Here is a 19060-nt window from a genome sequence, read left to right as displayed (position 1 = left end):
TTTAAAATTAAATGTATTTAACCAAAAAGTGTAATAAAAACAACTAGTTTGTGTTACATTAAAGGAGCAAAACGTAAGGGTACCCATTGGTAATAGTATATTGTTTATTATATATTCTGTTGTTTATTTCAACTCCAATTCGACTAAAAATACGTTTTTGGTCATATTTTATCGATATATTTAATAATTGTAAACCATAATCGAACTAATCTCCCATTAAACCCCGCATAACTTCCACTTCTTTTTCCCGTTTTATTTTGTAAGGCGATCCCGGATGCGTTCACAGTTAAGCTCTTCCAACTTGAGCGTGTCCTGTCACCTGACTTCCGGTCGCTGAAGGGGGAGAAAAAAAAAGTTGCGTCTCCCCCACCCTCAAGAGAACGGACGTAGAAGTTACTTGGACTTCCACGACGCGATCAAAACGGGATCTAACACTCCGATCTAGATGGGATTCTCCTTGTTTTTATTCCGGATAATTCCCTTCGTGTCTATCGGAGTGGCGAACCCAACCGAAGCGGATCATCCGATCGACACCGCTCGGGACCGAACGCCGTGAGGAGGAGGAGGAGGAGGAGGAGAATGAGGAGGATGAGGTCCACTACTTTGCAAAGATAAGGGCCGGCATGTTGTTTTTGGAACAATCGCTTGATCGTGTGTGATTTTTTTGGGGGCTTTTCCCTTCCACGTTGACCACTTTTTGCTTGAAGGATCCGGGAGCCTTTGAGGGGGGAAATGCGCAGTGGTCCCACCTGAAAGTTGTGCTAAAAAACAGTGGGCCGGCTCAAGTGAATGCTGGCTCCCTTTCCTGCTATTCTTCTCTGCACTCCTCTTTGCTTCCTGCTTGTGCTGGCTGGCCCACGCCACTTCATGGCTAAATATACTTAAAAAACAGCGCTCAGAGTCCAGGCAGGAAGCGTTTGCCATCTTGTCTTTTTCTATCCATCCAAGGACTGTCCACTAGTAGTTGTTTAGTTGTAGAGTCCAATCAAAATGCCCACGAGCATCACTTTTTGTCTTGTTCATCACTTGTTACGCCTTTTTTTCACTTTTGTGGTTATCATAGAGGCCCTTGAAAAATTATAACAGCGTCCTTTTTTTAGAGGATGATTTAAGCCATTTATAAGTATATTTTGAAAGCCCCAAACTTTTGCCATTTCCTTTTTTTTTTCTTGCAGTGGCCTTGCCACGCAAAGGACTTAACTAAGGAGCGTGTGAAATACGCTCGGGCGATTCCACGACATTCTAGCACATGACTTGAACCCGCGGAGCACCCCGACGGAGGAATGATCCCGATTGTCGCCCTCCTGAGCCGGCGGGTGAGTCTCCCGCGGCGCGGGATTAGCCCGGGCGGCAAGGTCTAAATTCGGCGTCCATTCCCGAGCGGATCGACCCCCCGTCCGACGCTCGACTCGTCCCCGATGAACCCGGGAGACTCGCGGGAAAGGGAGCGAGGCGCCATCAAGTGCCCCTTTGTACTTCGTTTTCAAGCCCTCGGGGCGCGGCGGCGGATTCCCGGCAGAGAGGCGTCGGAGACCCCATGGAGCCGCTGAAGAACATATTCAGCCGCGGCCCCCTGTCCGGCTGGAAGAACTTGGACGCCTCGCAGAAAGGCAGTTTCGCCAACCCGGTGTGGACGGCCCTCTTTGACTATGAGGCGTCCTGCAAAGACGAGCTCACCCTGCGCAAGGGCGACCTGGTGGAGGTCCTGTCGCTGGACTCGGAGATATCGGGCGACGAGGGTTGGTGGGCGGGCAAGGTCAACAACAAGGTGGGCATCTTCCCCTCCAACTACGGATCCTTCAAGCCCGGCGGCTACGGGAAGCTCCCCGGCGCGGCGGCGGTGGCGGTGGTGGGCCAACTGGGCCCCGCCATGGTGGGCTCGGAGATCTCGGCCATGGTGGGCCAGCTGGAGCCGGCCGTGGTCAACTTCCGCGAACTCAGCCTCCAGGAGGTCATCGGGGTGGGCGGCTTCGGCAAGGTCTACCGCGGAACCTGGAGGGGCGCCCTGGTGGCCGTCAAGGCCGCCCGCCAGGACCCGGACGAGGACATCAGCGTGACGGCGCAGAACGTCCGGCAAGAGGCGCGCCTCTTCGCCATGCTCACCCACCCCAACATCATCGCCCTTAAAGGCGTTTGCCTGCAGGAGCCCAACCTGTGTCTGATCATGGAGTACGCCTCCGGGGGTGCCCTGAGCCGGGCGCTAGCCGGCCGCCGCATCCCGCCTCACGTCCTGGTCAACTGGGCCGTGCAGATCGCTCGCGGGATGCTCTACCTGCACAGCGAGGCCATCGTCCCCGTCATCCACCGAGACCTCAAGTCCAACAACAGTACGTTCTTCGCTCTCCGTCTTCTGAACGCAAAAAAAATGGTTCCTATAAGTCTGATTGGCGTTTTTCACAGTTAACCGGTTAACAGTTAACAACCTGATAGGTTTATTAATAGATATACTTTAATAAAAGGAGAGACATCGTAGACATAATCTAGCGATAACTTGCAAGTGAGAATCCGTCCTGGCTCGTCCTCGCCACCGGAGCATTCTCAAGAAAGGTCCATTTAGTCGCACATAATCAAAACACTTCAGGTTATCTTAATCAAACAATTGCATAAGCTAACCGAATAACACAATTAAGGTTAAAAAAACAACTGCAACAACAATTGCATAGCAGATCGGAAACCAAAAACAACTGCGTAAGAATTTGCACAAGTAAGCATAATAATTCCCATAAAAGGTGAAACGAGCGACAGTATTTTGAAACAATATGCGAGTATTTTCGGAAGTGGATTCGATTATCGCCATCTGCCGGAATCCAAGTCAAAGCAATTTAAGAGTCCTTCCCAGATCTTCATTGCGAACTCAGATCAACAGTCCTCGGCCCGGGACTCGGTGATCTGTCAGGTCAATAGTCCTCAAAACAATTAAATGTCCTCTGAGCCAGCTGCAGGGAAGGGGGAGTGTCCTTGTTATACTGAGCTTTCGTCTGCTTATAATGATTAATGTATCACATATACATATAATGATTAATATTCCACACATACCTATAATGATTAATACTCACATATATAATAATATCCCAGAATAACCCCTACACAACCCAAAAATGACTTGTCGTAGCTAGCTCCCTTAAACTCTGAGCGCAATCTCAATGTTAGCATTCCTGCCAGGCCACGCACAATAACGCCGCGATCGTATCAACGCCGCTTCCGCGTCGAAATCCGAACGCCCATCGGTCGTCCGGCCCAACCCGGAATCGACCGCAGGTTCTTCGGACTTGTTGCCAACGCGACTCGTCCGCCCGGATCGAAAGCGGGGGTCCACCAGAGTTGCGAATATCGTCGCTCCCTGTTTAAGATAGCATCGCTTCGCCCCTGTTTTTCCATTTGATGAATGTCTTTGCGGCAGGCCGGCACACGTCTGCAACCGCGACCATATCCCGTCGTGGTGACGTGTCAAAGGGGTATTTCCCAAAGACGTGGGTGACGGGAGCACGTCTTTGAGTACCCCGGGGTGTCCGAATTAGTCTGTAATTGGCCGATGACGTTGGGAAGGTGGCATGGTGCCGAAAAGGTGATGAAAAATGAAAAACCTGCGCCCCCCGTGGACCTTTGTGGCATAGTTTGGTCACCCCCGGATTACATAAGCGTGCAGCCAGTTCCCTAAAAGCGCTTCTTCTTTTCCACCGTTGCCATTTTAGAGTAAACTTCAATGGCGGCGACGCTCGTGACGTTAACAATTGCACCCCAAAAAATCCCTCTCTAAAATTCCTCGTAGATATAGTAGTTATACCCGAAAGAGATGCGGCAAAAAAGACAGTGCGCTACAATGATAAACAGCCTCTCATGTCATGGCCACCTGGCTTGGTCGCATCTCAAAATTTTGATCGTATCTAGGGCAAATTATTCAATCAAAATTTCCGTCCTACCACGAGCTGATCGTAGGTCGAGGTACCACTGCACCAAGAAAAGCGTTTGACTATCTTCGGGGAGTGCAGCTGACAGTCCCATCTTATTTTAAGCCTGACTTGGATTAAATTGCATGTTTGTTTCCACTGCCGGCCACTCCACTTTCTAAATGACATGTTATTTACTCGCTTTGGAGAAAAGAGAGAGAGAGAGTGGACAAATGGAGCAAATATATACATCAAGCCTTATTATTTAGGGCAAACCGTCTAAATATTCCACCAACGACAACAACGTATGCTGCACATTTTAGCATTTTAGCCCGTTTGAACCTCAAGCACCCTCAAAATGGACCTTAAATTGAACGGAGCACCCGCACGTGTCCTGGCAAAAGCAAAACCTCTTTGCTACGTGCCGTAAAACTGGCGGTAAATGGCACGTTCGTAGAACTCGGTGACCTGGTTTCTTTTTTCAGGAAGAAATGACTTCGATTTTTAGGGGATCAACAGCTCTTTTTTCTTTCTTCCTGTTTTTGTTTGACTTGATCCGTGCCTCCGCCAGCATGTTTTCATTCAGCAGATTGCGCCCACCCTCTGAACATCACCCGCATACCGCGCGTACACACTTTGCGGCGTTTGCTTAGGCGTGCGTTAATGTTTAAGCGTGTCGTTTCAGGTGGCCATTTTAAGGGCGTTCTTTTTCCCAAACCATGGCCGCCTCACCTTTGACTTCTTCTCCCTAACGTTGAGATCCCGGTCGTGTGACGTCCAAAAAGTTTTGGGAGTTGCCAATTATATAGCGGCAAACAACTAAGGAGTAACTGGTGTGTGTGTGTGTGCTTTTTTTTGCTTCTTCAGATGTGGTCGTTGAAAAGAGCCATTTTTAGTTTGGCCTTCTTGTTCGGAGGCCGTAAAGTTTGAAAGTTTGAGAATCACCCAGGGAAATCTCCCGTCCACCCGCATTGGAAACAAAGGCCATTTTTAGATAGGCCGACTTGTTAATAAGTGACCATCTTGACGCCCACCCGCAGCTCTTAAAGGGCTACTTTACACGGTGTGTAAAGCAGTGGCGGTCCGTTCATTTTCTCGTAGCGCCTTCAACGGGTAAAATCCACTTCCTAGCAGCATTTAATGATTAAATACAAACACTGGAGCTTTTCAGATATCAGAACCGGGCCCACAATTGAAATATTATTTAGGAATATAGCCATATTTTACTCACCAAAACCCCTTTTTAACTCTACACAATGTCCATCCTCCTTTCTTTCTTCCTTCTTTTCTATCGCCATTGAAGCTAATGATGAAAGTCGAGCCTGTCCTGTCGTATTTCTGGCATAATCCGTCTTGAAAATCGCTTTAAATCAACAAAACAATATATTTGCTTGTGCAGCTCGCTACAAATACAGTTTAGTAGCTCTGGCTAATCACTAGCCAATCATAGTTGGTGAAAGCGATGACATATCCCTACGCCTGCGACTAGGCATTGTGGTGTTGCCAACTCGAAATCTGATTGGTTAAAGCAACAGTCTTATCGACGCTTGTTTAAAGCGGCAGAGCCTGCAGAACTGATTGTGAAGGCCTTGAGGCAGATTTCTGACCCTGGCAACAAATAATGGCTGAAATGTGATTGGTTAAATGCTTCAGTATGAAAACACACATCTGGAAGCAGTGCAACCAGGGGGAAAAGCAATGAAAGGAAGCTAACAGACCATTTGGAACTATTTAATAAGTATTGATGGACAAAATATAATATGATTCAGATATTTCTTAGGCCAGCAAAGAAGGCCTTGAAGGCCCTGACGGCCCGGCACTGGTGTAAAGTCATGGAAGCCTTCTCCAGGAATTTAAGCTCCTCAAATTTGTCTATTGATTATTATCAGTATTTTTGGACCTTGCTATACTTATTAGCGCAAGAAGATAAACAGGGCGAGGTGCCGATCTTTGTATTTTATTTTTTCACTATCGGTAAACTGATTTTGTGATAACGGCGGTCGTCACGGTGACCTCAAATCGCCGGCTCCGCCTTCCCGGTCGGTCGGCTGGGTCAGAGGTCGCCGGGCCGTCCGTCGGCCCGTCGCCGCGTCCCTCTCGGGGGACAAAGCTCCTGTTCTTCCAGGGGGAAAGCCCCCGCCCTTGCCGGAATGCTTCGCTCGCCTACGGGCGCGAGCGAGGTGACTAGGGGAGGGGCGGAGCTACGGGAGACGGCGTTAACAAAAACAACAACAAAAAAAGATTGGATGTGGCTTGAAAAGTACACTGGATACTCATCATTGAATGATAGAATACTTCAACAAAATATATCTTGAAGAAAAACAGAATGAGTTGAAATCCAAATGTGTGTATTCGTTTTAGTGCCTGAAAAAAGTCACGAGAAGGAAAAAAAAAAAGGAGGTCAGGCGGGCTTCCTCAAAAGGCCGTTACGCCGCTAATCACGTCAGAGTTCCCCGAAAGTATCGTAGCGTACCGTCGCGCTTTAATGCCCGCCCCCGTTGTGTTACGAAATCTCAGGAATCGAATAACCGCGGGGGTCACGTGGCGCGCAAATCCCGAACGGCGTCTGCGTTCCGCGCGACAACAAACAATAGCAAACAGGCTGCCGTTGCCACGGCGACGGGTCACGCTGGCGTTCCGGCAGACATTGTCGCCTTTTCGGCCTCTCTATCAGGCCATCGGGCAAGACTCGTCACGCCGTGGCGCTGTTATTCGCGCCGTGGGAGTGCTGACATGGCGACAAAGTTCACAAGTCGCCATGGACGGCTTTCCCCAATTGCACGTTTTGGAAAGTCAAACTCAATTTGTATCAACCGTGACCGGACGATTCGCCGAAAGACGTTTCACCGACGGACGTTTGGCCGACGGACAGTTCGCCGAACGGAAAATTCGCCGAAACGGGATTCGCGCGCTCGCCCCGCCCCCGGATCGTGTGTACATGTTTTTCAACCTCGGCCCGCGGGCCATATACGTCCCGTTACAGATAACATTCATTTAGGAATAACAAGGGCATGCACTGCCCCCCGCTGGACATATTTCTAAATACAAGTACGTACTACAATGTGCTGCCAATTTTTTATGTTTTTTATTTTATCCTTGTGTTTAAAGTAGTAGCCATTTGGACACGCAATTTAATTCATCAAAGCTGGGAATTGATGTCTGACATTGAGAAAAAACAACACTAGAAGACTTATGTGAAATTCTAAGTGCCTTGGACAGACTAGAGGGCTTAGAGAACAATACCTGAAAATGCCATGGAACTTCAACACTTTTACTTCTAGTTTAATTTTAAATAATTTTCCATTATTTTAGGAAATATATATTCAAAATGATTTGCTGGGAACCTTAATTCAAAGATGAATCTCAACGTTTTCTATGCTGGTGTAAATTTTCTGGAGTAGGATTTCTGGATTTACACTTTCATTACAGTAGTACTTACTGTTACTACTACTTTATTTTCTCTATTTCTTCTGTCACGTACTGTTCTGCGTGATCTCCAAATGGCTACTACTTTAAACGCAAGGATAAAATCAAAAATATAAAAAATTGGAAGCACATTGTACTACGTACTTGTATTTAGAAATATGTCCAGCGGGGGGCAGTACACGCCCTTGTTATTACTAAATGAATGTTATCTGTAACGGGACGTATATGGCCCGCGGGCCGAGGTTGAAAAACATGTACACACACGATCCGGGGGCGGGGCGAGCGCGTGAATCCCGTTTTGGCGAAACGTCCGTTCGGCGAACTGTCCGTCGGCCGAACGTCTTTCGGCGAATCGTCCGAGTACCCATATCAACCCTGTTTAACCTTTGCCCGTTATTTCCTCTGGGACGACCTCGCCGCAGTCCTTTTGGCCCAGCCCATCGAGAACGAATGCATGGAGGCCCTGACCCTCAAGATCACCGACTTCGGCCTGGCCAGGGAGTGGCACAAGACCACCAAGATGAGCACGGCGGGCACCTACGCCTGGATGGCGCCCGAGGTCATCAAGTCGTCCACCTTCTCCAAGGGCAGCGACGTTTGGAGGTGAGATTTTTTTTGTTTTTTGGGGTGTTTTGTGCGATACTACCTCTCTACAGAGAGGACATCTGTCCATTGTTGCGGGACATGTGGACTCCATGGTCCTATTGTCTCTTGTTCTGACCCAGAAGGAATTTCTTAGTACTAATAACTGCATTTAAATGCCCCAGCGGGTCAACACGTATTTTGCTGAACTTATTTCCAGAAGAAGATTTGCAAAATGAAGGCGGAACAGAGGCAGGCTGGCAAATTAAAGAGTTATTTTCTCTTCCACGACTTGTAATTAAAGCAGCCAATAAGAAGAAAGGTTAGGGCCCGTACGCTCCACGTTTAGTTGGCGTCCAAGGCGCTCGGACAAAAGATAATTGACAGTGTGTGCTATCCAAGCGCTCTTCTTTGGATGCCAGGCTAGCGTGTAAAGAATTGTTGGCTACTCCACGCTACAAAAATAACATTGGACGTTAATTGCAGTGCAATCAGTGGGCCTTATATTCCAATTATGGCCTGTGTTAACTTAGATTTTTTGACTTAGTGGTGTTATAAAGCTATGACCTTGTCAAGAAAATGAGAAATGGAACTTAGAAATAAATCCATATCATTCATGACTCTTATTACCATTTAATTTGCTCAACATTTGACCTATTGACCCCAAATCAACACAGATGATCAATAATATCTGCCTGCTTGTCATTTTGGTTTTATGTAGAAAACTAATTGGATTCTCAAATCTGGCAGTATTCACAGCACCTATAGAAACGCCCACTTTTTTCAACAATTCTGGTTGTGACATCACAACCAGAATTGCTTCTAGCGCTCTGCTAGCTAGCACATGTTGACAAAATGGCAACAAGAGAAAAGATTAGCCTAATAATAGAACACTGCAGCAACATTATGTGACATTACCTTCTGTTTTCAGTTTTTTTTGTGGGTGGGGCCAAGGGCCTTTAAGGCTCATCTCCTCATCCTCAACAGCATTTTCACAATTGTAATGGCGGGTTTGCATTTGCAGTTACGGCGTTCTGTTGTGGGAGCTGTTGACGGGAGAGGCGCCCTACAAAGGGATCGACGGGCTCGCCGTGGCTTACGGCGTTGCCGTCAACAAGCTGACGCTGCCCATCCCTTCCACGTGCCCGGAACCCTTCGCTCAGCTCATGTCAGGTGGGTCACATTTAAGCGCCGTCAAAATTAGTAAAAAAAATGAGAAGAGAACGAGCACTTGGTGACGTCACCGGCCGGGTTTTCTGCCGTGAGTCTGCCATTTTGTGCCTGAGTTCTAGGCAATTCACCCCCACGCAATTTTGATGTCAACATATGAATCCACGAGGCACTTCCTCATTTTAAGCCTCGAAGATTGAGATATAAATGTGTCAAAGAAGTGAAACCAACACTGACAGCAAGTGGATTTGAATATTTTCCGCTTGGTTCGAGGAAAGGTGACTTGACGCTTTGACCCGGTCTGCTGCCCGACAGAATGCTGGGACCAGGACCCCCATCGCAGACCCAACTTTGGCTCCATCCTGGCCCAGCTGACGGCGCTGGAGCAGCAGGTGAAGGAGGAGATGCCACAGGACTCCTTCCACTCCTTGCAGGAGGACTGGAAGCTGGAGATCCAGGACATGTTTGATGAGCTACGCGCAAAGGAAAAGGCAAGCAAAACGCAATCAAAACAAAAGCAAAACGCAAGCAAAACGCTTTCAGCAAGTGCCAGTTATAAACTTGTCACAATAAATTAGCACCACCATCTTATTGGGTACACGGTCGATTGGTCGCCGGTCTTTTGGTCGCCCGGAAGGGAAGTGATAATTACCATTTAAATCGTTGCTCAAATTCCCTAAATACAAACTGCGAATGACTATTTAGTCATACTTAATGCCCTAGTAATTATTAGGCTAATATTGCTGGCTTTTATTGATGCATAGACCGCGTTGTTTTACCTTGTTTTGTCGCCGGTCTTTTGGTCGTCGGTCTTTTGGTCGCCCATTGTCGCGGTCGGGGCGACCAAAAGACCGCCACCAAAAGACCGCCACCAAAAGACCGCCACCAAAAGACCGCCACCAAAAGACCGCCACCAAAAGACGGCGACTAAAAGACCGGCGACCAGTCGACCGCACACGATCTTATTGGGGGTCTCAAAATCATTTTTGGACATTAAAATGAGTACAAATCTTGTATTTGAGCCTCTTAACAGCAAATATTGTCTTTTTTAAATGAAAGAAATATTTTTGAATCGGGAAAGAGGGCAAATATTAAATGTATCATGTTTTAACCTCTTGTTTTGGATGAAAAGAACCGGATGAAAAGTTTGTTATCTGGCTTGTCTTCCGTAAGGAGCTGCGCTGTCGTGAGGAGGAGCTGAAACGGGCAGCGCTGGAGCAAAAGTCCCAGGAGGAGTTCCTGCGACAACGCGAGCAGCAGCTGGCTCAGTGGGAGCAGGACGTCTTTGAGCGGGAGCTCAGCCTCCTCATCCTACACCTCAACCAGTACCAGGAGAAGCCCAACGTCAAGAAACGCAAGGGCACCTTCAAGAAGCACAAGCTCAAAAGCAAGAACGGCGAGAAGATCAGCATGCCGCAAGGTCCGCCTGGTCATCACGTACTTTTTTGACTTTGACTGAGCGTTTCATTGTATGTTGACATACTGTTATTTATTTTTCTTCAGATTTCATCCACAAAATCACCGTGCAGGCGTCACCTGGCCTGGAGAAGAGGCGCAACTCGCCCGATTTGGGCTCCGGTTCCTCGCCGTCGTTTGGCCCACGTTTCCGAGCCATCCAGCGTGAGTAATTTCTGCTTTCTATCCCTACCGCCGTTTGTCTCTTTCTCTGTGTGGTCCCGCCGATTCCCACCCACCCACTGGTGGTTTCCTCTTTCCATAAACTCTCCGCCCACCTCCCCGCTTCCTGCCGCTCTCGGTCAATTGTCTGTTTTCGAGCCAAAATGTCCTCCCCGGGAGGACCGTCGCACCTTCTCAAAACCCTTTTCCTGCCTTTAACTCTTGCCGCCCCCGAGTGCAGTCCCTTTTCGCCGCAGCAGAGGGTGCCATCGACGACCCCTAGTGACGCTCCCGTTTGTCCGCAGTGAGTCCCAGCGACAACAGCAGGACATTCGGTCTGAGTCCGGTCCCGTCTCCAAAGCACGCTAACGGAGAGTCCAAGTTGTGCCCCCACTGGAGGCCTCAGAGCCCCAAAAGTCCCAAAAGCCCCAAGGTCCTGCGCCTCAGTCCTCAGGAGAGCAGGTGAGCTGCACATTGGGGAAAGCCGAGAGCATTCGGGGTCTCTAATTGGGGCCTTCTGGTTTCTCCCCGTCAGTTTGTCGATGAGAGCCAAGCTGTTAGAATCGCACTGCGGCGAGAACGGCCAATCCGCGGACGACTTTGAGGAGTACAGACCCCCCACGCCGAGCCTCCCCCTGGCTCACGACGGTAGGCGCCCTTCAAATTCACTGTTATTCCCCAAACACCGTATGATGGCGAATACGCCGTTCTGGGGTCTTTTCGGCAGGCTCCTCGCCAAGAGACGGCCCGCGTCGGCTTCCTCTTCAGCAAGGGGACTCTGGCAGCGAAGAAGGAGGGTCTTCTCCCGTGGGTTCTCCCAGGCCAGACAGGGGCCCCCTGGGCTTGATGAAGAACACCCACCGGGCCCTGCTGGGGACCGGCTCCCTCTTGGCATCCGTGGGCTTGGGTCGCTGCTTGGACGTCTCCCCGAAAGCGCCCCCTCGCACCAACCCGCCATCCCTGGAAGAGTGCCCCGCCTCCTATCCGGAGAGCTCGGCCTCCAAGCCCCTGGTCCAGGACCCCCACTTCGTGGACGACCTCATCACCTTGTCCGCCGCCGAGCCGCTTTTGGATCTAACCTTGCGCTGCCAAGAACTGAAGCCGCCGCCGCCGAGCGCGGGGTGTCGGCACCGGACGCGAGGCGGTTTCCCGACCGCCAACGGGAACCCCGATTCCGAGAGCTCGGTGCACGCCACGGGGCAGAGGAGGCGGTCCAGTCCGAGCCTGCTCGGCTCCCAGCTAGGTGGGTCCTGAAAATTCCCAAGTGAAAAAAACCTCTGGTCTTTGCATGGTGCTTTTATTGAAATGTTTGCGTCTTCCCCAGTCCTGGACCTGCCCCTGTGCCAAGACACCCGGGACCCCGAGGAAAGTCCCCCCACGCCGCACTCTCTCCACCCCAAGGCGGCCTCCTGGAGCCGCCTGCAGGTCAGCGTGATCCCCCGACCCCGCCCCTCGCCCGTACGGCCCCGCATCGACGCCTGGAGCTTCATCTCGGCGGGCGGCGGGACCCCGGGCGCGGGCCGGAGCCCCAGGCGCTCGGACAGCGTCCCGCTGGGGTACCGACCCTCCCCGACCAACCCCTTCAGCAACTGCGACCCCTTCCCTTCGCCCGCCTGCGACCCCTTCGCCCTCAGGGCGGACCCGTCGTTCACCCCGGACGGCACGTCGCCCTTCGACCCCTTCTCGGCGCCGTTCCCCACCTCGCGTTCGGCGCCGTGCTCCGCCAACGGCTCGCCCACGCTGGCGTCTTTTCGCTTGGCGCCGCTCAACCCGGCCGACTCGCCGCTCATCGACTGGGCGGCGTGCGTCAAGCCCCCGGACGGAACCAAAGAGCGAGCCCACCCTCGAGGGACCCTGGGGCTCAAACCCTTCAAGTCTCCCACTCAACTCCGCGACGACCGTTTCTGAGGTCCGCCGAGTCGGTCCATTTCAGATCACTTACCAAGAATCTTTCAACCGTAAAAATGTGAGGGAACAAAAAGAAAAACATGACTATTATTAGCCACAAATGAACTTTTGACCCTTTTTACACAATCAACTTAGTATTATAAAATACTTTTTAAAACAGCTCGGTCTCATTCAAAGCAACAATGAGCATTTTGTACGCCACAACTTTATTGTTTGCGGCTGCAATTTTTTTCCACATTGTGTCGAGCCCACCCATGACATCCAAGAATGCCATTGTTCGCCATTACCGGCGATTTTGACGAGTCAGAACCAATGTTCCCTCTAATTTTTTGGCTGAGTGGTTCGCGCGTCGGCCTCACAGCTAAAAAAAAATAGGATTTTATTTTGTGCGCTCCATATGATTTACTGTGCGCAGAGAAGACGAGAGTAGTGCGCAATTGCGCACGCGCACAGCTTAGAGGGAACATTGGTCAGAACCCAATCAGGATTTTATATTAAGGAGGTTCTACGAGTGGAAGTTAGACTAAGATTGTCAAGGGATTTGTGCTTTTATTTTGAAAGTGGAGACGTTTCAGGCAGAAAGAACCCCCGCGCAAGTTTAGGAAGATGACGATAGCGAAAAGCCATACATTGATTTGAGTCCCATTAAAAGGCAATGATAAATTCAAGAGAAAAAAAAACTCAATGTGACTATATCAATAACTTGACAGGAGTAAATCTCTTTTAGGTGCTCAAGCTGAACACAAACGAAATAAAATGGTGGCTCGCATGTTATACAAAGCTTTGTATAGCAATAGAAATATATATATTGGGACGGGGTTAGGGATATTTATACATGGCTTCTATGTCACACACTGGATTCGAACGTCGGCCTCGGACACAGTCTACATCAGGATGATGCTTAAGTATAGCTGTTCGTTCCACTGGACTTTTAAAACATTTTGTTTGGGTGCTTCTTATTTTCAGTTCGTTGACAATCTCCATTTTAGCATATGAGAAGACCATCTCCAGGCCAGTGGGTTATTGCACAGACGTAGGATCCAGGAGTGACAGTAGCGAAGCTCCATCGCCATGGTTACGTGTCCAGGATCAATTGTATTATAATATTTACAAATTCAATCCCCTAGCCTGCTTTTGTGCAATGACCCCTGATCTAATTTGATCTTAAATAAAAGTGAAGCTGGACATGATTGATGCCATATTCATCTTTTGTCTGATTTTCCTCTGTTAAATTTGTTTTTGCTGATGTTTTTGTGTATTTTTTTTGTGTATAATTTTTGTTGCGTGACCTGCCAATATAATGTTTAATGTGGTTTTAAAGAACGTATGGAAATCTCAGTCTGGGCTGGGCCTAATCAACTCTTATTTTTCTGTGTCAAGATTATTTCCCTACAAAGTGTTTAAATATGTTTTTATTATTTCTTGATTATTACAAATGTTTTAACCTGTGGAAATAAAAAAAAAGACCAAATAAATGTTATACTTGAATTATTTATTTTGTGGTCATTAAAAATCTTTAATGTCAGCAATTATGTTTTTAATAGTATTTTTTTATATTGAATTTAGAACTCAATGACATTGAATTGAATGTTTTTATTGTCATTCAAGTAAATAACAACAAACAAATAAATCGTAAATAATTATGCATAAATAACAACAAACAATAAATAATCATGAACATAAATAATAAAATTTAAAAAAAGACCAAATAAATGTTATACTTGAATTGTTTATTTTGTGGTCATTAAAAATCTTAAATGTCAGCAATTATGTTTTTAATAGTATTTTTTTTATATTGAATTGACAAAGTAATGACATTGAATTGAATGTTTTTATTGTCATTCAAGTAAATAACAACAACCAAACAAATAAATCGTAAATAATAAATATGCACTAATAACAACAAACAATAAATAATCATGAACATAAATAATAAAATGTAAAAAAAAGACAAAATAAATGTTATACTTGAATTGTTTATTTTGTGGTCATTAAAAATCTTAAATGTCAGCAATTATGTTTTTAATAGTATTTTTTATATTGAATTGAGAAAGTAATGACATTGAATTCAATGTTTTTATTGTCATTCAAGTAAATAACAACAAACAAACAAATAAATCGTAAATAATAAATACGCACAAATAACAACAAACAATAAATAATCATGAACACAAATGATAAAATTAAACTAAAATTAATAAAAACGGAAATACACATTGCCTACAGTAAAAATGATAGTGATATGTATTTAATGCAATGTATTTAAACGACAAGTGTGACACGTAAACGACGCCTAACAATCCTTTATTGTGAAAAGACAATCGGAATTGGTGCAGAGTCTCAAGCGGAAACGGCCTTTCCTCCCTTGACGAAGCCTCCCGCTCGGCTCACTCGGCTCCTCCGTCCGTCCGTCCGTCCGTCCTCGACGTCTCTGGGCGGTTCCGTCGCTTGAAAGCGCAGCAGCAAAACTACCAGCCTCGACACAAACATGGCGCCCGCGCGCTCGAGCGAAAGCCACGGTTAAACCATTGGAAACAACTCAGGGCGAACTTTCACTTGGGAACAAGCGTCGAGTTGAAAGCGGCCGAACTACGGAACTTGGCAGGCGGGCGAAAGCAGAAAAGTGCTTCATGTCAGCGGTCTTCTTTGTAAACAGCCGGTAAGTACCCACCGACTTGCTATATGGCGCCTAATTACGAAGCACCAGGTGCAGGCGAGACTTCTTAAGTTTCCATTGTTCGACAACAAAGTGTCCACAACTGTACATTTCTAACTACGTTTGAGTAATTGTGTTTATTTCGAACGAATATGGGTGTTTTATAGCCCCCCCGGTGGTCGCCCCCTGACAAGACGAACTTTTTTACCACATTACTAAAAACCCGTCGTGTCAAATGCTGTTTCTACAGGTTTCCATGTTGTTTGTGGTTAGGAATACATTGGAAAATTCGCCATGACTCAACAAATACTGTGGTACTTCCGAGTATTGAAAAAAAGTACACCGGTAATACCATGTGTCAAGTAACCTTTAAGTCGGTTTTGTTCCCCGAAGGCCAACTTGAAATGTCACCACTTTTTTTGTTTGTTAAAAAAAGGTACCTAAATGACGTTAAAAATATCACGTTTTTAAAATATATTCATATTAAGCTGCCACTGGCATAACCAAAACAATGGTTTAAAGGGGAAGCCAAGGTCTTAATCGTCAGTTTAAAGACTTGTTTTTAAAAAAATATATTTTTATGATTTAATTTCCATAATGTGCAATAACACTAGTAAACAAATGTTAGTATTTCCAGGAAGTAGCTGCCCAGCATGGGGGCAGACATCTCATCAATGCCGGTACTATTACAGCCCAATTAATAATATGAGTGTTTAGATAATAAAAAAACAAACATATTTGCATTAAAAAAGAGGAGGGAATGTAAGATTTTCTTTGAAAGGGAGAATATTAATTATTTCAATCCATATTCTAATCATATGTTTTTCATAGTAAAGGTTACAGGGATACTTTGTTGTTGTTTTGTCAATGATACGGGCCAATGTCGAGCGGCTGGCCTGGGGATTGCCTGTCCTTTTGCAGCATTGACCTAGTTATGTGGTCGGAAGCAACGGTTGGAAATATAACACCTCCACGCCCTCCCTTCCCATTTCTCCTGCCGCGTCGGCCCACCCTGAGACGCCCGATTGCATTGTGGGTTCGCAGGTGTTTACTCGCAGACTCATTGTACTGCCCGCCATTCAAAAATCATACTGAAGTGGTCGTGTAGCGCCGACGACGAAACAAAACATTACGAAATATTTTCGTTTTGGTCGACATTTTGACAGGGCGGGGGGTCACCGTATCCCGATGAGTTCTCATCGTTACATTTACAAACAAGTTAGGGCCAGTACTGGAACGCCGAAGGCCCGCGGGCGTTTACAACCGTGATGCCGACCGTAACTCAAGTGTTCCGTCTAGTTTTCACCAGTTGGCCAATTTTTCCATGACTCCAGATTTCAATGGTAAGTGAACCGTGTTGCGGATGTAACGGCCAATCAAATATGCCGTATTTGGAGATGACTTGAGTGCGTGTGATGTTTATTGGGTCAATTTCGTGATCTCTTACACTTGAAGTCGCTACATTTTAGCAAAACATGATAGGCCTTTCAAAAACTGACGGCGTACTTTTTTTTCTCGAGGGTTTGAAAACCATAATTTCGATACGGGTCAACGCGACTCATTTTCCTGTGCCGGGTCGCATACTTTGTCTTTGTCTCGTGTTGTGGTGTATTACAAAGGAGCCTCTGTAAGGATATTTTTTCCACTCGCTTGCCGTCCTTAGATGTAAACAGTGGCGGGCCGTCAGGGCCTTCAAGGCCTTCTCTGCTGGCCTAAGAAATATCTGAATCATATATTATATTTTGTCCATCAATACTTATGAAATAATTCCAAATGGTCTGTTAGCTTCCTTTCATTGCTTTCCCCCCTGGTTGCACTGCTTCCAGATGTGTGTTTTCATATTGAAGCATTTAACCAATCACATTTCGGCCATTATTTGTTGCCAGGGTCAGAAATCTGCCTCAAGGCCTTCACAATCAGTTCTGCAGGCTCTGTCAATAAGACTGTTGCTTTAACCAATCAGATTTCGAGTTGGCAACACCACAATGCCTTGTCGCGGGCGTAGGGATACGCCATCGCTTTCAACAACTATGATTGGCTAGAGATTAGCCAGAGCTACCAAACTGTATCTGTAGCGAGCTGCACAAGCAAATATATTGTTGTATTGATTTAAAGCCATTTTCAAAATCATTAAAGTCAACAAGAAATGTCCAAATGAGCTTTTTTTAGCTGGCTAAATGCCTTTTACCTTTCAGGTGCACGTCTAACCATGACCGAGGACAAGGGTCACCGCGTAACCGACTACTTTGTGGTGGCTGGCCTGACGGACAAGTCGGCGCCGTTGGAGCACGACCTTTCCGAGGCCAAGGTGAGCGGACCCAAGGCACCTATCACCGACCTGGCCATCATCAACAGATCGGCCGGAGAGGCCGTGCCGGAGGGCTTCACCTGCATCGACAGCACCCACGGCGGCCAGCCCGCTAACCTGAACCACGGCAGCCTCAAGAGCCCCGAGCTCTTCCTCTGCTACAAGCGTAGCCGGGGAAAGCCGCCGCTCATCGACGTCGGGTACGTGTCCGCCGCCGCCGCAAATCCCAAACGGAGAGTAAAGGCCCGTTAGCGGCTCGCGCTAACGACCCGTTGCCCATCACGTCAAGCGTGCTCTACGAGGGCAAAGAACGTCTGATCCAAGGCTGCGAGGTCATCCAGGCCACGCCGTACGGCCGCTGCGCTAACGTCAACAACAGCTCGGCGACCTCGCAACGCATCTTTGTCACCTTCCGTCGCGCTCCTCCCGTCCAGCCCCAGAACACCCTGGCCGTCACCGACATCTGCGTCATCGTCACCAGTAAGGGCGAGACGCCACCGCATACCTTCTGCAAAGTGGAAAAGAACCTCAACTGCGGCATGGTGGGTCACTACTTGGGAAAACCAAGCAAAATGTATGGCAGGAAAAAGGCTAATAAACTACCTTTTTCGTCCTCCAGTGGGGCTCAAGTGTGTTTCTGTGTTATAAGAAATCCGTGTCAGCTTCCAACTCCATCACTTACAAAGCAGGTAAGTCAGAGCAGAAAAAAGTGGGTTTAAAAAAGTGCTATGTTTTCCACTTTGCATTTTATTCTTGTTGTTTTTCTCTCCAGGTCTCATATTTCGCTACCCAGAGGAGGACTACGAGTCCTTCCCACTCTCAGAGTCCGTTCCTCTCTTCTGCTTGCCCATGGGCGCAAAGATAGAATGTTGGGCGCCAAACACCCGAGACCCTTTACCCGTCTTCTCCACGTTTGTGTTGACCATCAGCTCCGGTGAAAAGGTATCTATTCACAAAATTCTGATTTTTGGAAAGTACCCCTACCCCAAAAAATCAAAGTATCCATTCACAAAAGTCCCAAAAAGTTCCTCAAAAAATGTCTGACCCCCCCAAAAATCTAACTTTGTCTTACACTCAGGTCTACGGTTCGGCCATCCAGTTCTACGAGCCCTACCCGATAGACCAGCTGAGTGAGAAGCAGAAGATCCACCTGGGCCTGCTTACTGCAGTGGAAAAGAAAATGATCCCCAACCGTCCCCTGAACGCCAACAAATGCATCTGCCTCCTCTCCCGCTGGCCCTTCTTCGAATCTTTCCGAAAATTCCTCATGTTCCTCTACAAGCTTTCCGTCTCCGGCCCACACCTGCTGCCTATCGAAAAGTACTTATTTTCCTCCCCGTTCAACATTGAATCACCCGCTGCTGTCAATGTCCAATTTTCCTTTCTCCCCACAGGCACATTTCCCACTTCATGCATAACGTCTCCTTCCCGTCACCGCAAAGGCCTCGAATTTTAGTCCAAGTGAGCATTCGTTCCTCTTCACGTCGATCCAATTTCGCTGTGAAC

The 19060-nt window shown here is 47.5% G+C and overlaps 2 protein-coding genes across 5 annotated transcripts in view; both read left to right on the top strand.

Annotated features, from left to right (window-relative positions):
• Window positions 1-333: 333 nt before the first annotated feature.
• On the top strand, window positions 334-14078 carry LOC144065721 (mitogen-activated protein kinase kinase kinase 11). 2 transcript variants are annotated; one of them, XM_077588743.1, is made up of 11 exons: window positions 334-1316; window positions 1489-2327; window positions 7736-7916; window positions 8920-9068; window positions 9381-9556; window positions 10239-10485; window positions 10569-10685; window positions 10988-11144; window positions 11218-11330; window positions 11410-11925; window positions 12007-14078. In XM_077588743.1, the coding sequence occupies exons 2-11, from the start codon at window positions 1538-1540 to the stop codon at window positions 12588-12590; spliced, it is 3030 nt and encodes a 1009-aa protein (XP_077444869.1). In that variant the 5' UTR covers window positions 334-1316; window positions 1489-1537; the 3' UTR covers window positions 12591-14078. The 2 variants fall into 2 exon arrangements, with proteins under 2 accessions (XP_077444869.1, XP_077444868.1); XM_077588742.1 differs by having other exon boundaries at window positions 1382-2327.
• Window positions 14079-14938: 860 nt separating this feature from the next.
• dennd4c (DENN/MADD domain containing 4C) overlaps window positions 14939-19060 on the top strand; it is a 14359-nt gene continuing 10237 nt past the window's right edge. For 2 of the 3 annotated variants that reach the window (XM_077588078.1, XM_077588076.1), the window contains exons 1-7: window positions 14940-15249; window positions 17442-17754; window positions 17844-18096; window positions 18174-18243; window positions 18327-18496; window positions 18633-18874; window positions 18949-19015. In XM_077588078.1, coding sequence (XP_077444204.1) covers window positions 17456-17754; window positions 17844-18096; window positions 18174-18243; window positions 18327-18496; window positions 18633-18874; window positions 18949-19015 — 1101 coding nt within the window. In that variant the 5' untranslated portion in view covers window positions 14940-15249; window positions 17442-17455. Of the gene's footprint in view, window positions 15250-17441; window positions 17755-17843; window positions 18097-18173; window positions 18244-18326; window positions 18497-18632; window positions 18875-18948; window positions 19016-19060 lie in introns of all 3 variants that reach the window. The other variant, XM_077588077.1, reaches the window with a different exon arrangement.

The sequence above is a fragment of the Stigmatopora argus genome, chromosome 20 (assembly GCF_051989625.1).
Source record: "Stigmatopora argus isolate UIUO_Sarg chromosome 20, RoL_Sarg_1.0, whole genome shotgun sequence".
Classification (NCBI taxonomy): Eukaryota; Metazoa; Chordata; class Actinopteri; order Syngnathiformes; family Syngnathidae; genus Stigmatopora; species Stigmatopora argus.
The sequence above is the reverse complement of the archived record's forward strand: the minus strand, read 5'-3'. Positions and strand labels throughout refer to the sequence as shown.